At 38.1% G+C, this 19,618-nt stretch overlaps 2 protein-coding genes across 5 annotated transcripts in view; one reads left to right on the top strand and one right to left on the bottom strand.

Moving 5' to 3' along the window:
- Positions 1-19,618, top strand: part of Dhc16F (Dynein heavy chain at 16F) — a 40,896-nt gene that overhangs the window by 18,024 nt on the left and 3,254 nt on the right. For all 3 annotated transcript variants that reach the window (XM_053768512.2, XM_053768513.2, XM_053768514.2), the window contains 32 exons: positions 440-552; positions 806-948; positions 1,084-1,276; positions 1,584-1,807; positions 2,154-2,409; positions 2,873-3,063; positions 3,614-3,786; positions 3,991-4,174; positions 4,417-4,582; positions 4,711-4,872; positions 5,213-5,389; positions 5,746-5,942; positions 6,026-6,188; positions 6,352-6,434; positions 6,753-6,864; positions 7,477-7,602; positions 7,970-8,130; positions 8,507-8,648; positions 9,081-9,266; positions 9,572-9,744; positions 10,155-10,335; positions 10,489-10,668; positions 10,910-11,143; positions 11,541-11,687; positions 12,036-12,226; positions 16,715-17,157; positions 17,371-17,571; positions 17,667-17,908; positions 18,142-18,432; positions 18,635-18,787; positions 19,067-19,264; positions 19,381-19,507. In XM_053768512.2, the coding sequence (XP_053624487.1) occupies positions 440-552; positions 806-948; positions 1,084-1,276; positions 1,584-1,807; positions 2,154-2,409; positions 2,873-3,063; positions 3,614-3,786; positions 3,991-4,174; positions 4,417-4,582; positions 4,711-4,872; positions 5,213-5,389; positions 5,746-5,942; positions 6,026-6,188; positions 6,352-6,434; positions 6,753-6,864; positions 7,477-7,602; positions 7,970-8,130; positions 8,507-8,648; positions 9,081-9,266; positions 9,572-9,744; positions 10,155-10,335; positions 10,489-10,668; positions 10,910-11,143; positions 11,541-11,687; positions 12,036-12,226; positions 16,715-17,157; positions 17,371-17,571; positions 17,667-17,908; positions 18,142-18,432; positions 18,635-18,787; positions 19,067-19,264; positions 19,381-19,507 (5,913 nt within the window). The remainder of the gene's footprint in view (positions 1-439; positions 553-805; positions 949-1,083; positions 1,277-1,583; positions 1,808-2,153; positions 2,410-2,872; positions 3,064-3,613; positions 3,787-3,990; positions 4,175-4,416; positions 4,583-4,710; positions 4,873-5,212; positions 5,390-5,745; positions 5,943-6,025; positions 6,189-6,351; positions 6,435-6,752; positions 6,865-7,476; positions 7,603-7,969; positions 8,131-8,506; positions 8,649-9,080; positions 9,267-9,571; positions 9,745-10,154; positions 10,336-10,488; positions 10,669-10,909; positions 11,144-11,540; positions 11,688-12,035; positions 12,227-16,714; positions 17,158-17,370; positions 17,572-17,666; positions 17,909-18,141; positions 18,433-18,634; positions 18,788-19,066; positions 19,265-19,380; positions 19,508-19,618) is intronic.
- On the bottom strand, positions 12,650-16,070 carry LOC128683193 (uncharacterized oxidoreductase YtbE-like). Of its 2 annotated transcripts, none has more exons than XM_053768521.1 (6): positions 15,856-16,070; positions 15,653-15,740; positions 15,342-15,422; positions 14,899-15,006; positions 13,791-14,077; positions 12,650-13,644 (listed from the first exon to the last, which is right to left on the bottom strand). In XM_053768521.1, exons 2-6 carry the CDS (start codon positions 15,729-15,731, stop codon positions 13,291-13,293), a joined length of 909 nt encoding a protein of 302 aa, XP_053624496.1. In that variant the 5' UTR covers positions 15,732-15,740; positions 15,856-16,070; the 3' UTR covers positions 12,650-13,290. The 2 variants fall into 2 exon arrangements, with proteins under 2 accessions (XP_053624496.1, XP_053624495.1); XM_053768520.2 differs by having other exon boundaries at positions 15,653-15,758; positions 15,856-16,069.

Raw genomic sequence — 19,618 nt, 5'->3', positions numbered from 1 at the left:
AAAGTATGCTATGCTGGCTCTTTAAATCAAACTAATCGAAACAAATAATAAAACATTATTTTACTTGAAATATCAATTGGAATACTATGTGCTTAGGCGCGTATGTGTATTTATTTTCTTGTATTGTCGTGTATGGGTATGAAAAAACCGAAAAATGCTCAGAGATAGAAATTGTATTATGAAGCAATTGTATTGTATTGAAAACCCTCTCCTTTTGTAAAAATATGAATGACATTTTGTTTTTGAGGTATGGAATAGTGGGGTCTTCTGGCGTCGGCATTTCTATATCAAAGTACAATCAAAAACATATCTCTAGCTTTGATTTTTTTAAATTTGCAGTTGCTTTTTGTATTATATACTATTTACATATTGAGCTTGTAAATTATTATGTCTAGTGTTGTATATATAGCCTACAACCAAATCATTCATTCCTTTACAGGTGTCGGCAAAACTTGCATAGCGGCAGAAGTACTCAACCGGATGTCCGCTACGGGATATTACATTCCGGTCATTCTCAACTTCTCAGCACAAACTAGCAGTTCCAGGACGCAGGTAATTTCACTAGTGTTTGGTCTGGTTAAAAATGTATTTGAGTATTAAGTATCTCATTTCAACTAGATTAATATGTTTCTTGTTAGTTTTTCAACATAAATATGTTGCTTGAAATTACATAGGTTAGTCTCAAATATATCTTGTTTAATTTATTTACTTATAAAAACGTTATATATAATGAAGGGCATTCATTTTAAGATGACATTCTAAATAATATATAATAATTTAAATATATTTCTTCTCTATTATACAGGAAGTAATAGAGCTCCGTTTGGACAAGCGACCACGGAAAGCTATTGGCGCCCCCCTCGGGAAGAAAGTTATAATATTCATTGACGACGTAAATATGCCGCGTTTGGACGTGTATGGTGCTCAACCGACTATCGAACTACTTAGGTAAGGACTAACTTGTAGCCAAAACTTGCTTGTCATATTTTATATATTGGATAGAGATCTACGTTCTTATTTTTGTGCTCAACTTTCCCTGGGGTCTTATGCTCTCGCTTGTATCGTAATGTACTATTATTACAGACAATTTCTAGACTTCGGCGGTGTGTACGATCGCGACAAATTGTACTGGAAGGAGATCTTGGACGTGGTGTTGTCGTGCGCATGCGCACCACCCGGCGGAGGGCGAAACCCCCTCACCGCGAGGTTCGTGCGCCACTTCGCGATGTTCTACATATCCGCGCCCAGCTCCGACGCCATGAAGACTATCTTCAAGGTATAACCACAGCAGATCAACTTATCCAGTCAGTGGTCTACGCAAAGCATAGTGCAATCTGAGAGGTGGAAGGGTGGGTAGGCAAAAACACTGTATGGCGCCAAAAACAAGTAGAAAACGCTTAACAAAGGGACATCTGGAAAGATGTACAATAGGCGGCCTTTACCTTAGTGCGATTTCTTCCAGATGGAATAAAAAAAGGTATGAATATAAATAGTGGTAAAGAATAGAGTGATAGAGATTTTATTTTGAAATTATTCTGCGCTAGTTAAAATTTGATTATTACATTATATACGTTACTTATCAGGCTATTCTCGGAGGTCACTTGGAGGACTTCGTGACAGAAGTGTCTGTGTTAGGCGACCCGATAGTAAACGCCTCAGTGGACGTGTACCTTAAGATCTGCGCGGAGTTGCTGCCGACGCCAGCCAAGTCTCACTACGTGTTCAATCTGCGAGACTTGTCCAAGACCATGCAAGGAGTATTGCAAGCCAACGCTGCCTATATGAGGGCGCCACAGGGCATGTTACGGTTAGTCACTTTAGACGTCCTCTGTATCCTAATCGTTGTCATACCGAACTGCTACACTGGAGGCCCTGATTAGGTCGTATGATTCCCGGTTAGGTCGCGATGAATAAATCAAGTCTATTGTAAGTGTATGAAAGCAATAAATACAACCCAATAAATATTATTGGGTTGGTCACACTATCATGCCAGAGTATAGAAATGAATAATGAAGGGCACAAGAAATGCGCTGACCTTGGGCAAACTTACTCCAAAATTATTTAATTCACTTTTTATTACAATTAGAATGGTCGATCGATGAAGAAGAAGATGCCCCAATAATTTGTATATTATATGTATCTCTGTGTATTAGGTTATTCTACCACGAGTGCCTGAGAGTATTCCACGACCGCCTGATCAACGTACAAGACAAGAGTTATTTCTACAAGCTGATGAGCACGGTCTGCGGGAAGCACTTCCAGCAGCCGATCTTAGAGATACCGGACGAACCCATCATCGAACATCCGCCGCTACTCATGTTCGGAGACTTCATTAACTCGTCCATACCCAAGGAGAATAGGATTTATCAAGAGATACCTGATATAAATAAATTAATGATTGTTTTGAAGGTAACTTTTATTTTTTTAATTTTTTTAGGGTTATATTTTGAAGATATTTGAAATATTTCCTACTAAGCTATCGTGACAAAGATATATATCAGTTAAATGCATGTACACTTTCGACTCTTAAGTAGTTTTAACGCATGAGTATATTTGTCGCATAATATTATTGTTTTGATGAATTGGCCTTTGTTATTTATAATGAAACCTACAATACATTATGCATATACTTTTTATTTAAAAACTTCTGCAAAAGCAAAACCTGTGGGTGTAGCTGGAAAAATGTTACGTGATTGACGGCTTGTCCCGGTTTCATTCGGGTAAAACGATAAAAAATTATACACCTAAACCTCCGGGCTAATACTATCTATTGTTTAAAACCTTAAAACATCCGCCCGGTATTTTATCACGTTTACAATAGGCAGATACGACAGGATACGATATATTATAATACGTAAGGGCAATTTTTCAGGAATACCTAGAAGAGTACAACTCCACGTCCCGTTCGGAAATGCACCTGGTGCTGTTCCAGGACTGCGTGGAGCACGTGGTGCGAGTGGCGCGGGTGTTGCGCGCGGAGCGCGGGCACTGCCTCATGGTGGGCCCCGGGGGCTCCGGCCGCAGGAGCGTCGCCACGCTCGCCGGACACGTCAACGAGTGCAAGTCAGTGCAACTAATTTTTTAACTAGCTGCGTCCCGGGGTTTGGCTTCAATGGGAATTTCGGGATAAAAAGTACCCCCATGTGTTATTTATTCCAGGTTATAATTCTACTTGACAATCCGTCCAGTAGATTTTGCGTCAAATAGTAACTAACATATACTCATACAATATCTTACAATATCACATACTTTCGCATTTATATTAGTAGGATGGACCGTCGACCGCGTGTCTTGTTTACAGCGATAATAGGGGTGAAATCGCAATAGAGTTTATTTCGAATTCGACATGAATAAACAAATTAAAACTGTAATATCACAGCCGATACCGATGTTTTTCCTTGATCGAATTAGGAACGGCTATACTCAGCTCTACTAGAAACTTAGATCTAGTAGTTTTTGTACCTACTCGTACCTTCTCTATCAAACTTAAGCCCGTTACTCTGCGTCCCATAACTCTTTCACAGAACCTCACCTTGGACTCTTGAAAAAGTTTGCAAGCCGTAACTTAGCATTGGTAGTAAAATCGTCACGTCATTACTATTTTTTCTTTAAGATGCATGGGCATGGAGCTGAAACGCAATTACGACACGCCGGAATTCCACGACGATTTACGCAACATGTACATGCGCGCCGGCGTCAACTACGAGGACACTGTGTTCCTGTTCACTGACACACAGATCACTAAGGAGGAGTTCTTGGAGGACATAAATAATATGCTCAATTCTGGTAATAACTCTGTTATTTACAAACGCAATATATTGCACATAGTTTTAACATATTTTTTCATTTGCCAGTCGGAAATTATACTCTTGAATTTAATTGTGCATTATTACGAAAATTATCGTTATTATAGTCTATATATATGTAGACTATATATATATATCCGTACCGTCTAGCCGTAAATAGTAAAAAGTCGCATTATGCACACAGGTGAAGTGCCGAACTTGTTCGAGGGCGACTCATACGAGCAAGTTCAGACGGGGTGCCGTAATGAAGCCGGCAAGTCGGGCATCAACCCCGCGGACAGAGACGCGGTATATTACTTCTTCATCAACCGAGTGCGCGGGAAACTCCATCTGTGCATCTGTATGAGTCCCGTGGGGGAGGCGTTCAGGTATCACTTCAATCATTTTTAATATAATACAGTGTATTAGGTGTCATAAAGAAGTGAGTTTCTTTCACCATAGGATAGGTAATATCACCAACAGCATTCTCTTTATTTTTAGGCAGATTTTAGGTGTCACATCCTAGAATACAATTGGAAACAAACACAAGCGCTATTTAATAATGGCACTTGCTAAAATACTTTTTATTTTTATCATTTTGTTGTTTCGCACATACTTTGTTTAATCACAGACGCCGATGCCGCATGTTCCCATCGCTGGTTAATTGCTGCACGATCGATTGGTTCACAAAATGGCCGCCGGAGGCGCTGCTTTCGGTAGCTGAGCAATGTCTGCAGCCCCTGGGTGACAAGAGTCTCATACAGAAAATATCTCCATTGTGCGTCACAATGCATTCGGTAAGTGAAATAGTTATTTGTTAGACAACTTAGGTTTACATTTTCATTTCACAGCACATAACAGCTGGATTATTTTACTATAATTCAAAGGCCGAGGAAGTTAAAAAAAATAATAAAAATCTTAACAGGATGTGGACTTGATGACGGATCGATTATACAACGAGATGCGACGATACTTCTACACCACTCCGAGCAGCTATCTCGCTCTGCTCACCTTGTACCTGGACCTGTTGGACAAGAAGCAGCAGCAGATTATACGAGGCAGAGATCGTATCTCTTGTGGCTTGCAGGTAACTTTACTGCAGACATTTCACTCTTTTGATTGCCGTACATAATAAAAACAAAAACATATGGGGCAATGTACGAGTCGTATCAAGTGGTATCCACAGCGTGTGTAAAGATAAATAAAAATTCATGTGTTTCAGTTTGATGCGTTTCTTTAACTTTTCTGGGGCTTTACTTAATACCAAAAATAGTTTGGAATTGAAATAAGAAACTGCCAATAAAATGTTTTAAGATGAAAACTTAAACTTTAACAACGGGAAATTCTTTACCCACTTCATACGTGATTTGATTTCAAAATTAGCGAAAGATTTTGAGTGTTTTTTCAAATGATACGATTTTGTTTAGAAACTATACGAGACGTATGAAGTGGTAGGAGTGATGGAGCAGCAGGTGCGTGATATGGAGCCAATATTGGCGCGCAAAGCTGAGGAAGGCATAGCACTTGTCAACCGCCTGAAGGTGGAACAGAAGGCGGCTGATCTCGTTAAGCAGGCCGTTATGAAGGACGAGGCTGAGGCTAAGGTATCGTTAGCATTGTTTTTTGATTTAAATATGGTGATTCGCTTTGCCGTCATGCGATATATATGTAGGACAATAGGTATATAAGGAGAACAAAAGCCCCTCTTCTGCAAGGTATGGCTTTTTTCTTCACGGTATTTAACCAAAACATGACATTTATTCAAAATCACGGCACTTCAACAAATCTTTAATAATGTGTTATTTCTCAAAAAGCTACAACTACTGACATTTCGTTACTGACCATCGTTTATTGTAGGCCACTTCGTCAATGCTTTGTTAGGTCGATTATCTTATCGAATTTACCTTCCCTGATTCATCTATCAGACAGTACGACAGCATAACAAATTAATATATCTTAGGTGAAAGCGGAGGAAGTGAAGGCGATCGCAGACGAAGCGAAGGCTGACCTCGCGCTGGCCATGCCCGCGATGGACGCCGCGCAGCAAGCCTTGAAGGCGCTCAACAAAGCCGACATAAATGAATTGAAGGCCTTCCAAAAGCCCCCTGCTCTTGTGCGCTTCGTCATGGAGCCCATCTGCATACTGTTTGGGGCCAAGTAAGTATCAGAAAAACTTGGAATGTAGGAAAATCTTTATGACGTTCCCACATACATTTTTAATACAAATCATTTATCAACAGACCTGATTGGGACAACACGAAAAAGCTACTAGCTGATGTTAATTTCATTGGGAAGCTGGAGGAGTACGACAAGGATCATATACCAGATGCGATCCTAAAGAAAATAAAAGTATATTTGGTCCACAAAGACTTCAATCCGGAAACCGTAGTCAAAGTTTCAAAAGTAAATATGTTATTCCATTCTTTTTGATATAACAATTAAATATATTGATATATTTTGAATTTGTATTTATATGTAGACTATATAAATAAAAATTTATGTGAAGTCACCAAATGATTCAGGTGAAATAAATGATTATTTTTTTATTTATAATTTTCTTTTAAAGGTATGCCGTTCTATGGTCCTATGGGTGCAGGCTATTGACATGTACGCGAAAGTATTCCGCATTGTGGAACCCAAGATTATTGCGTGAGTACAAACTTTAGTACAAGTACGAAATGTTTTACATTATTTTGCCGTAAAAAATAAAGGGAAACTGTCAATGCATCTTAGTTGGTGGATCAAAGTGGAAACAGGGTCATCGTTTCACCTCCTTATCATATCTCTATGGGGTAGTGTAATTTATTTACAATATTTATTCGCTAAGGTCGTGCCATATATATTTATTTTCATTGTTACAAAAGCTGTGTCCGGTTATTTTAAGTAACATAACAGCATTAAGAATTTCCTTATTTAATCAGTTGTATTTTGTATGCCCCATCCATCTCACTAAGGTTTTATCGATAGACACAAGGAAGCAGCCTCGACCCTCAAAGGAGTGATGGCGGTATTGCGAGCGAAGCAGAAGGAAGTCGAAGCTATTGAAGCTCAATTGGCAAAAATGTTAGACGAATTGCGGGTAATTCATTATCATGTTGTGTTTTTTAATTCATTAACTGTTGAATAATCGCTATTTATTAAAACATGATAACTGTAAAGTTGGAAACTTGAGTAAAACTCATATTATGCTACTGATATTTCATCAACATTTTACTTTATTATCGATTAGCTAACAGATTATTTTCTTAGCACGAATGCACAAATTCTTTGAGTTTAATGATATATACAGAAATGTTACACAATAATGATTTTAACAACACGCAAATGCAATTTTGAAAAAAAAATGTAAATATAAAAGAACATTATTTTCATTGTTATTTTGTTTACTTTTCATACGTTAGTACTTGACCAAACTACATATTTTAGCTTATTGCCTTATTTATATTCACAACTGCGTAATATGATCTACAACGCCTTTTCGTCTGACAGCCTAATACGTGAACAATCTCCACGTGACTTATTGTTGATTTTTGTTGAAATTGAATCAAATATAAGTTCTTACACTTTCTAAAGTAAAACATGTATTAATCACGAAAGTAGATAGCTAGAAACTCCTATTTTAATTTATATTGGTGTAAAATCATATGAGTTTTTATATTTACATAAATAAATAGACGTAATAAATGCAAAGGTGGTGGAAGAGGAAAGGGTGAAGCTACAAGCTGACGTGGACTTGGCAGCGGCGCGGCTGTCTCGCGCGGGCAAGCTCACGCAAGCGCTGGCTGACGAACAGACCCGCTGGGAGGACAGTGTCGCGGTAACTCACTAGTCTCAAACAAGCTTTTTACCTGCCCCGATGTTTGCTTGTCTGTGATCAAATCTTGCAAGTTAAATTTGTCCTGCAGTGATTACTACATTGGTAGTAGCAGAGATTAGCGCGTTTGAATAAGTAATCAAACTTGAAGTTTAATAATCTGTTTGATTAACCAATAACCCGAGTTGCTGGTTATCTAAACTAGTTAATTAAATTTATAACAGAAGTAGAAGAGGATAGAAATGGAAACGACGTTATGTATTAGAGATTATAAATGAAAAATTCGTAAGATTACATATACGAGATTAAAGTCGTATTTTGTAGCACATGCAACATAACAAAAATAATGAACCTTTTATTTTTTCATCAGAATGCAACACATCAACTTTACTGTACTACGGGAGACATAATAGTTGCATCTGGATGCATCGCATATTTCGGCGCTTTTCCTTCGGCTTTCCGCCGGGAGCTCGAAGTCAAGTGGATCAACCAATGCAAGGAATTGGAGATACCGGCATCGGACAGTTTTGAGTTTGTATTACATTTGTGTTATAGTTATATTTTACCGCGAAATTGTCTGCGCAGTGTGTCCTAAATTTTAACAAATTTACTAATCCAATTTTTGAATTGAATTTTTAGAACGGTCTGCTTCTAATTTTTAAGTGTTTTGCATTATATATTTATTCGCACACATTAAAATTCAATGTCATAAATAAGTACTGCTATAGCACCGCTTCCACTACTGGCGTCCTCTATAGACATACTTTACATTGACAACAAATTAGCGAACTGCTTGCTGTCTACTCTCGTCAATGTAATCCATGTAATAGGAGACTCTTTAAAGCTCACCGGGAGAGGCCATGCCCTTATTATGATACATGATTAAAGCTTGTATATTGTCTTACAGCTTGATTGCCATAATGGCAGACTCGTATACTGTGCGACAGTGGAACTCTCAGGGGTTGCCGCGCGACGCCGTATCCACTGAGAACGGCATCCTGGTGACCCGGGCGGGCCGTTGGCCGCTCACCATCGACCCCCAGGAGCAGGTCAGATTGTAACCGATTTTCTCCTTGCTCAGCTGTTTGATTACAATTTTGCTGATCTTCTGTACCATAATACAAAGTTACGAGTTCCACCGTTGTAGCTAACCAGTAACCGTCTGTGCGCCACCCCATACCACTAACAACAGAGCGCTGTCTCAGCGCTGCAATTTATATCATGATATTGAGAAGGAAGTGTCCATAAACACATACACTATAGACCTTTAAATAGAGCATGCCCTTTGAGTTAACGGATTAACGCCTTTTTGATTGGTACACCAATGTCAAACCTAAAACAACTGCTACTGCGGCTACGCGCTGCACCGATGCAACGGAGCACTATACGGATTCGGATTTGAGACCCTTAAGATTTTACATGGATATGAAAACCATCAAAGATAATAAACTTGCTAGCTAAATCATATTTTCACTGTCCAGGCGAACAGATGGATAAAGAACATGGAGCGCGACCACGGGCTGATGATCACGAAGCTGAACGACCCGACGTATTTGCGTGTGCTGGAGAACTGCATCCGGCTCGGCTGGCCCATGCTCATCGAGGACCTGGGCGAGACCCTGGAGGCCACACTGGCGCCAGTGTTGCTTAAACAGACCTTCTTGCAGGTAACTTCTTTTAGAGTCGAAATAGCAGAAAAAATACATGAATTGATTTGGTCACCGTTCATATACGTAGTGGCGGCGCGGCGGTACGAAACTTACGCAAAACCTTCATTGTTAGCACTGATCTCTGATGGCGCAAGAAGAGAGGTCTTCTAACAAGCAGAAGGGTCTCTTCTCCTCTAACTACACAGAAAACCACAAAGTGAATTTGAGATTGGTTATTATTTTGGTCGCGACTATGGTTCACTGCGCAAGGCCGCCTCTGGGTTTTTTTACAAGTAGCTTTAAACCAAAACGCTTGTTGTTAGGCGGGCCGGCTGCTGATCCACCTGGGTGACAGCGACATCGAGTACGACACCAACTTCCGACTGTACCTGACGACCAAGCTTGCCAATCCCCACTACTTGCCAGAGATATGCATCCAGGTTACTCTGGTCAACTTCACTGTAACACTCTCTGGCCTGGAAGACCAACTGCTGGCGTTAGTAGACAATATTTATGAAAATTTGTTTGAATACTGTGCCTTTAGACATCTAAGGAATTAATAGTAAAGTAAAATATTCCTATCCATTGTTCTGTTTTCAATTTTTTTATCCCGCGATGGATGAAGACGTGAAACTGTATCTGTATTATTCATTTCTTTTATTCATTATTGATTCTTATTTTCGAACGTGTTGCCATCAATTCATATTCACACAACTGCACCATCACCAGCCATGTGCATTTTAGACAATCATAATCTGTTCCGACTCATTGATCGTAGCACATTTGTGACTTCTTTGTATCATTATTTATTTATTCAAACTTTATTTCATATTACCAATACGATATACACTCCTTTCATCACAAAACTATTCAGGTGAAATTAAAGTGTAAATTATTTCTCAATAGAGACGTGGTGAGACTGGAGCGCCCGGACTTGGAGCTGCTGCGTACGGAGCTGATCGTGCGCATCAACACGGACAAGGCCACGCTGCTGGAGATCGAGGATAAGATCCTGCGGCTTCTGTATGCCTCCTCCGGCAACATCCTCGACGACGAGGAGCTCATTGAGACGCTCAACGAGAGTAAGGTCAGCACCATTAGAAATGATAATTGAGCTTAATTTATTATAGTCAAAGTGATTGTAATGAATCCCCATGTTAAAAGGCTTTTATTTACAGCAAAGTTAATCACTAACTTGACATATGTTTAAAATAATTAACGAAGATCTGTAATGTAATAGGAAACATCGGAAATTATAAACGCGCGTCTGGAGGAGACGGAAGCAACGGAAATCAGCATTTCGGCCGCTCGTGAGAAGTACCGCGCGGTGGCGACCCGCGGCGCCGTGCTTTACTTCGCCGTGGCACAACTCGCTGACATCGACCCTATGTACCAGTTCTCACTCAAATACTTCAATCAAGTTAGTTATTTATCTATTAATGACTGTAGCCCTGTTATACAATCTTTATTCCCAAATTGTGACCATAAATTCAGTTGTGTTTTTGCATGGAAAGTCCAAAGCACAAATTTAGGCTTTATATTCCTTATTAGTTATACTTATGATACGTAGTACTTTTGGAAAATATGTAGTATAGTATATATTTAAAAATATATAGTTATAGTGTATATTTGGAAAATATATAGTAGCCGTACAACCGCAGGTATTCAACTTGGTAATAGAGAAGAGTGAGAAATGCGACGTCCTGGAAACTCGGCTGGAGATCCTGTACCGGGAGATCACGCTATCCGTGTACCGGAACGTGTCCCGTGGTCTGTTCGAGCGGCACAAGCTGGTGTTCAGCTTCCTGCTTAACATGGCCATCTACCTGGATGCGGGACTCGTCACCCCAGACCAGTGGAACTTCATACTGCGCGGCCCCGCTGGTACTAAAGTCGTAAGTGTCTATTCACATGATTTACGGCTTGTATCACTGCTTGCGATAAAAATTGTGCGTTCACAAGTGTTGGATACGACTAACTGACCAATCTCATCAAATTAATCTAGTAGTTATTTTGTCTGTCAGATTACATTATGATGTTTTAATATGCTCTTGGTTTGAGAAATGATTTAATGCCGGCTATACACTATCGGCAAATACATAATTTTAATTTCCTCACATACAAACTAATCTAGGTTCGTCCCCTTCGGCATTTGTCCTTTGATAAAACGCGAAGAAGGTTCATCACTAGTTTGGGCAATGGCGTATGTCAGCATGGAAAAGTGGCCTTGCAGTTAGTCTCGTAAGACATGTATATACTTTCAAGTATGTTTCACATAGAGATTGTTGACAGGTGCCCCCTAAAAAGCCTCCAATAGAAACGTTAACAGACGCAATATGGCTAGCAGCAAACCACTTGCAAGAAACGGACCCGTCCTTCGAAGGCCTGGTTGCTGACTGCCTGAAGAAGATACCTATTACACTGGGTTCTTTCAGTGTGGTGAGTATTACTGGCAACATTTTTTGTGGTTCGTATGACATTCGTCCTATATTAGGACCACTTCGTATCCTCCTGTGGATGTCGTGTGAAGCTACCAAGGGATAGCTTAACTGCTGAACGACAACAACAGCATTCCCAAAGAGGGTTGATATCAGGTAGGCGGCCAATCGTAAAGCCACAGCCGAATTTAATTTTTTAAGCAAGTTTTATTTTTAACGTTCCAACTTAGTGGTAGATTGGGATGGGGTAAAGTGAAAGACAATGCAATGGCAATGTTATACTTTTCATTGTAGATATTGAATTATCCACGATATTCTATTGGTTTTTTTAGACTACGTTTTGTTACAGGATATTCACGTAAATCAACAAGAAAAAGGTGTTCCAGCAATTAATTGGAATGAGAAACTTACGACTTTTGAGAAGTTAATGATAATAAAGAGCTTAAAGGAGGAGAAGTTAGTGTTCGCCATCGCACAGTACGTGAGCATAAGCCTGGGGTCAGTTTTCATTGAGAGTCCGACCGTTCAGTTGAACACTCTGTAAGTATTTTTGCCTAATTTTAACTCTACCCGCTAGATTGAAAATGAGACTGCTGTTCCATTATTATACCATATATCAAAGAACTAATACAAATACACCTGCAAAAATTAATAACCTAATAAATCAGAGTATATAGTGCTAGTGTGCTTGCGTAATTCGATGATGTTGAATGGTTTCAACTTGATATCTTAAGTAAGACCGCTCTTTAGACTCCCGACGGCTTACGGCTAATCGCTGAAGTGCGGTTAGATCTAGCTTAGCCGGAGTGATAACGGTTAAGCCTAGGTCTAGCCCAAGTGACTAGGCGTAACCGAGAGCGGCTGCACCTAGGTTTAGCCGCATTCTGGTGTAGCCGTAATGTATACATTTTGCCCAAATTTAAATATAATTAGCCTGCAGTGCGGACAAAATAAAAGAAGATGTATTGCAATGCATTTTTTACTATTATAAAATAAAAAATACATGTATGTATTTGACATATAAGAAAAGTCTCTTTCGCAATGCAGTGATTTAACGAGAGCTTTTAGCTCTTCAAAATTGACATTATATAGTTTATACTTATTTAGTTTTTAATTTATCACAAATTGAGTGCAAACATAATTATATATTTAATCATATCAAATTAGAAAATAGAATCTAGATAAAAAAATCAACTGAAGTGACAATACCTTAATCTTACAATAATCTTAAAGTCGTGATCTGAGTTTCATATGGTATTTAATAATTAATTAGATAAAAATAATTAATAGTTTAAATAATATATATACATTTTTCTAACTTCGAACATCCGACAGCAGAGGTTCTTAAATTAGCCAAATTTAATACTAGCATTTTATAAGCGGATCGGATTCGCTATAGCGATCGGGATAGTTAAAAATATAAAAATAACATCATGACGAGTTTCCTTTAGTTGTTGAAGTTATTACATTTCTATTAATATGTCCTTGAAAATTTAATATACTTTATATACAATACACTCAATAATAATAGTCAACAAATGCACAAATATAAAAGAATATGATTGTCATTAATTCGCTTCAGCAGACACTACGCTATATATATTCTAAGCCACTTCAGTGGGATCCCACGCATATTTTATTTTACGAGAACCTAGAGCATTCAACACTTTCATGTCCTCATTCGGAATAGTGAAGTTAATAGAAATATTCTCGTTTATCCGTGCTTGAGAGGTGGACTTTGGGATTACAGCAATACCTTGTTGTAGCGCCCATGCTAAAAGAACCTGAGCACATGACACGTTAAGTGTTTTAGCTATTTTATTGACACCTGGATCCTGCATCATGGACATATTAACTGATGATGTACCACCAAAGGAGCAGTATGCTTGTAACAAAATATTATTTTTTTTACAATAGATTAATACGTCTTGTGGTTGGTAGTAAGGATGCCATTCCACCTGAAATTCAATAAAAAATGTTAAATTGTGGTGTAACGAATAATTAATCATGCAATCAATAGCAACATTGTGCAAAACCTGCATAGAATGTGATGTCTTGTGATATGATAGTGATGGTATCATGAAAATAAATGTATAAAAGATACCTGATTAACGGCTGGTATAACCCCATAATTATTAGCCATTAACTGCTCTAAATGTACAACTGTGAAATTTGAAACACCAATTGCCTTAATACGACCTTCCTTGTACAACTCTGCTAGTGCTTTCCATGTTTCATTGCGAATATGTTTGTTGTTAATGTGATTAGATGGAATCCCAGCAGTTCCTGGAAAGTGGATCAAGTACAAGTCCACATAATCTAATCCCAAATTCTCTAGAGACTTCTTGTAAGCATGTTCAACTATTTCTTTAGTGCCATGATCTGAAGGAGCTGCAAAATAAAAAATGAAGTCAATATATGTCTACTCTAGCTTGGCTTCTATAGACAACTGGACTGTAATATCAGCCTCAGGGGCATTCCAGATAAAACCCAACATGTTGAACTAAATAACTTTCTATTGAGTAATATCGTAAGTTTGATCGTATTTCTTCGTTTCGGTCACAGCTGGCATGGCTACCGATTCAAACTAGACTTCGCTGTTTCCTGTTCTAAATCCTTAATAATCCTCTTTCTTCCAATTATCCAAATTCAGTTTCCTTAGTTCCACCAATTCCCGTAATCTTCATTTTGCCAATAACCTATCCCTTGCAATGCCCCTCCATTGGACCTCTTTTATGAGCAAGTCGTTCTAAGTCCAGGCTATTAGGCTTTGGAATGCTATTCCTGAGTCTATATGTAAAGCTCCCAGTCGCATTGCTTTCAAGTGAGTGGTAAATATTTCCTTAGTTAGTAGTACTTAGTATACATACAATATTATTATTTATTTCTATATATATTTATATATTTTTTAGTTTTACATATATTTATATATATGGTTTAGTTTATGTTACATGTATGTATATTTATCAATTTATTTATTATATTCTTACATTTATATTTTTAATATTTTTATTAGTTTTATCTTATTTTAAAATAGAGTAAATTTTCTTTTAAGTTATTTTTTCCCTTTTTTGTACTTTATGGCACCACCTTGCTATCTCTCTTTGTCTATTGGTTGACTGGTAGAGAACGCCATATGGTGTTAAGTCCCTTTTACACAAATACTTTTTTTGTAATTTTGGGCAATAAAGTTTAAAAAATATATCACTTGCATAGTTTAGTTGTTATGAAAATATCTTCTCGTTCCAGGCCATACTTAGGGAGTAGGGTTTTCAATGCTATCTTTAAATGACTCTCATTTCCATAAACTGCTGCAGTATCTAAAAACAAAGATAATTAAATTGACCAAAAGACATTTGAGTGTATTTGTATGAGACAATGTAATAACATATTTACTAGAAATTCAAAATTTGCAAGTTAAACATATGTTTATAAACATATTTTAATAATTTAGGTATTTTAATAATTTAGAAAAATGAATTTTTCTAAATTATTAAATAATGATTATGAAGGAGTCCATTTTTGTAGACCCTATTGAAATGTCCAAACTTTTTAACAACATCCTTGATTATTTTTATTCTAGATATGTCGTATCGTTTCTAGTATATGTATAGTATTTATCAAGACTGACTCACTGATTTAATGCTATACCCACCAAACATGCGGTAGCCAGCATTTAAAGCCCAATCCATAACTTTCATGACAACATCACCATTTCTTATTCTGAATGTACCAACTGCAACGAGACAAAGTCTTTATCAACATAGGTTAACCAATAAAATAAAAAACCTTAAAACATTTAATATCATATTAATATATTTAGAATGACTATAATTATCAATGGCATCTTGTCATACAACCTTTTAGCAATTAAAGTGGTAAATAACATTCAAAAGTTTAACCTATTTTACTATTTTCCTCACTGTATAAAAGCAATAGCGCCATAATAAAGATTTATTTACTTACGTCCAATAGCAGGCATTACTTTTCCATTGTTGAGGATGAATTTGCCAGTGTGTGCCGGAGTGGCCTCTGTAGAAGCCATGTCACTCTGCTGACAGCGAAAGCAAACCTTAAAAAACCATCTAAATGAGCATTTATTTTCATACATAATGTAGCAAATTTGGTTTCGCTCTGGTTTTACTAAGCACTGTAAATAAAGTACTAACCTTGATTTCGACGGTGACTTAATTATTCTGACTTCTAGAAAGATTTATGACCTTGCTTTCAAATCGACTGTAAGTTTTAGTTTATATGCTACCTATATAGTTTTAAAAGTAAGTTTTCCTTGTTTATTAAATTTATGATTAGGTGTACTGGGTTTATTTTATGAGTATAAGGAATCAATGGTAGAAGTAGATAGACAAATATCTGTTTGACAGTGACAGCACTTTTTAGTGTTTGAGCTCTATGATTGGGCCACCGTAGGACCGTAGTGTTGGACCAATATGGGACTACAATACAAGACAAAAAATCGGTCAAGATCTAGGACCAAGGACCGTCTAGGCGATAAACATTTAATGGGATTCTTGCACCGAACGCTCTTATCAGTTCGACAGTGACAGCACTTTTTAGTGTTGGATCTCATGGTAGGACCGTAATGTTGGACCAATATTGAACTCATATAAATCTTCAATTTTTATAACATAACAGAAAATGCTCATCAGGCTGAGCAACTATTGTTAAGGCGTCATTTCTATATTACCTATAGTTTAGCTGTACTATCATTGTTCTCCATCAGACATACACATATACAGACAGACATATTTTTTTACTTACTCTGTTACTATGGCTATGTTTTCCTACAAATATAATAAATATCATTGTCAATCTTTCACAGCTTACCGATTTTGGAACACATAATTACATAGACATAAGATAAATCTGCTTGATGTATTTGGCCAGTAAGTTAGCCCTATCCAACACCGTGAAACACGATTTTTAACACTATCTGTTCGATATGTTACTATCTATCTTTCATGCTTTACCAACAAGCGACAAACACTTAATATTATGTTTATATTCCAGCTATGCAGACACTACAAATATCATTCCATTGGTATTTGTTTTGAGCACGGGATCAGATCCATTTGGAGCATTCCAGAAATTCGCATCGGAGATGGGAATGCGCGAACGCGTGCGATCCATATCTTTGGGTCAAGGACAAGGCCCGGTTGCGGAAAAAATGATTAACACAGCCAAACCAAAGGGAGACTGGGTTTTCCTACAGAACTGTCACTTAGCAGCATCGTGGATGCTTAATTTAGAATTGATTGTGGCTAACTTAGGGAACGAACAATCCCTGCCACATATAGACTTCAGGCTATACCTTAGCTCAATGCCTACGCCCAAGTTCCCTGTATCTGTCCTGCAAAACTCTGTCAAAGTCACTAATGAGCCGCCTAAAGGCTTGAAAGCTAATGTGAAACGAGCTTTGATTGAAATGGAAGAAGACTTTTTTGAAAATCATGGTAGGTACCTCTAAAGAAGGTATGTTATATGAAAGCTTTCTCCACCTTTATAGTCCTTTGTGTCTGCTAGGCTTTTTCAGTTCTGCTAAACGCATACTACGAAATCCTATTTTCGCTGTCGTATAGAAAAATTCAATAGAGAAAAGAAGTGGGCACTAATAACTTGTTAATACGCGCGAAGTCACTGATGTAACAGTTATTTTTTCTTTACAGTTCTTGGCCAAGATTGGCGAACGATGTTGTTTGGTATTTGCATGTTTCACGCAATAATTCAAGAGCGTAAGAAGTTTGGTCCTCTCGGGTGGAACATCACGTACGAGTTCAATAATAGCGACCGTGAATGTGCCATGCTGAATCTGCAAATGTTTTGCGAGGACGGACATATACCCTGGGATGCACTGGAATATATAACTAGTTAGTTCTAATTACCTAATAATAGATTTTAAATGCTGCGTCACCGGTCTTCCCCTCAAAGAAACTGTAATATTAACAATTTATTTATTTTTTAGGTTCTATAACATACGGAGGACGTGTTACAGACATGTGGGATCAACGCTGCCTGACGACTATTTTGAAATTGTTTTTCTCTCCCCCTATTTTAGAAGAAGGTTATACTTATTCAAAATCTGGCATTTACTATTGTCCTGTAGCGGAAAAGTTGGAAACATACCGCGAATATATTGAAACGTTACCAGTTATCGAGAGTCCAGAAGTATTCGGTATGCACGAAAACGCCAATATAGCATTTGAGGTATGTAACATCAATTGTAGGTATTGTAATAGGTTATTCATTGACCAGACAGCTTATAGCAGTTACAGCAATTAGACTGTTTTTGTGTCTCATCAGCGTTCGTGAAAGTGTTATAAAGATATAATTTAATACAAGTTGCGAATAGTTTACATATACAGTAAAATGTAAATATTTCAATTCAGTTTCATTGTCGATGATAACAAAATAACGACTCGCTCATATTTTGTTGACAGAATAAAGAAACAAACACGTTGATCCAGACGATAGTAGACGTGCAACCGCGTTCTGGGGGCGGCGGGGGCGGCGACACCCCCGACCAGATTGTGTGGCGCATATGTGACCAGACACGCGCCACGGTGCCGCACAAGATCGACAAGACGCTCATCAACCCCGACCTGATGATACCCAACGACGCCGGCCAGCTGCACTCGCTCACCACTGTCCTCATCCATGAAACGGACCGATTTAACACACTGCTCGCGTTGATACATTCATCGCTAAATGAATTGCAAAAAGCAATAAAGGTTAGAAATATTATTTTTGTACTTTGTATCACGGTAGGAACACAACACGTAACCATTTGAAAGACGTTGGTTTTTGCTATAGTCGTCATACTATTATTGATTCACCATAAAAATATTTTCTAAACCTTTCCATGTATATAAAGATTGATAATGAAAATGTAAAAATACTAAACGTTTCAAAATATTGTTGATTATATTTAAGGGTATAGTAGTTATGTCTGAAGATTTCGAAGCAGTATTCAACGCCTTCCTAAACAACAGAGTGCCCGCTATGTGGCACAAAAAAGGTTACAACTCGCTGAAGTCTCTCGGAAGCTGGATACACGACTTAACGCTAAGAGTGGATTTTATAGAGGTAATGTCAATTAACGTATTCAACATCATTATCATCATGTCGGCCACAAGTTACCCGCGGCTGGAAATCCAAGAACCAGTTGATATGTGTCCATCATGTCGCCTTCACACTATCGCCAAACATAGCAAGGTAGACATGTAACTTCTTCGTTGTGGCTAATGTTCAAAATATCAAATCGAGAATTATTGAAATGAAAAAAGGTATTCTTAGTCGCGATATAAAAAGCCATCAATGAGATTTTTTATTAAATCGTCAATTACTTAATTTTTAATGTTTCAGAAATGGTTGGTAGATAAAGCTCAGCCCAGCAGCTGGGTATCGGGACTATTTTTCCCTCAAGGATTATTGACGGGGTCGCTGCAGTCCTACGCTCGTCGGTACCGTGTACCCATTGACGCTCTCATGTTTGATTTTACACCCATACCTTTCATACTCTCTCAAGAAGACATCTACAAACAAAACAAAAAGAAAGCTAAGGTACGCGAATTATCTTAACTGTGCGAATTCACGTGTACTTACTGTGCATAGTTGTGACGCATGCATACGCGCAAGTATACGTCCATTATAAAAAAAAACCTTTGTATCTGTTGCAGGATGAGGGAGGAGACGACGTATACGGCGACTTGGAGCTGCCCGAGGACGGGGTCAACATCCACGGCCTCTTCATAGACGCTGGCCGGTGGGACATGAAAAACAATTGCTTGGTGGACGCCTTGCCAGGTGCGTCCTCATAACTCGCTCAACCCTCAACCAAGCGTCACGTCCGCAACGAGTCGGATTGTTACATAGAACAGGAATCCCCTTTTCGTAAGACGCTTCTTCCTGAAAAAT

This window comes from Plodia interpunctella, chromosome Z (genome assembly GCF_027563975.2).
Source record: "Plodia interpunctella isolate USDA-ARS_2022_Savannah chromosome Z, ilPloInte3.2, whole genome shotgun sequence".
In the NCBI taxonomy this organism is placed as follows: Eukaryota; Metazoa; Arthropoda; class Insecta; order Lepidoptera; family Pyralidae; genus Plodia; species Plodia interpunctella.
The sequence above is the reverse complement of the archived record's forward strand: the minus strand, read 5'-3'. Positions and strand labels throughout refer to the sequence as shown.

What these genes read in the sequence shown, in the direction of transcription:
- LOC128683193 (XM_053768521.1), bottom strand. Translation starts at nt 15,731, where the DNA reads ATGGCTTCTACAGAGGCCACTCCGGCACACACTGGCAAATTCATCCTC. An exon ending in TGCTGGCTACCGCATGTTTG is followed by an intron (nt 15,007 to 15,341) that starts GTGGGTATAGCA and finishes CTTTGTTTTTAG; the next exon opens with ATACTGCAGCAGTTTATGGA. An exon ending in TTATACCAGCCGTTAATCAG is followed by an intron (nt 13,645 to 13,790) that starts GTATCTTTTATA and finishes ATTGAATTTCAG; the next exon opens with GTGGAATGGCATCCTTACTA.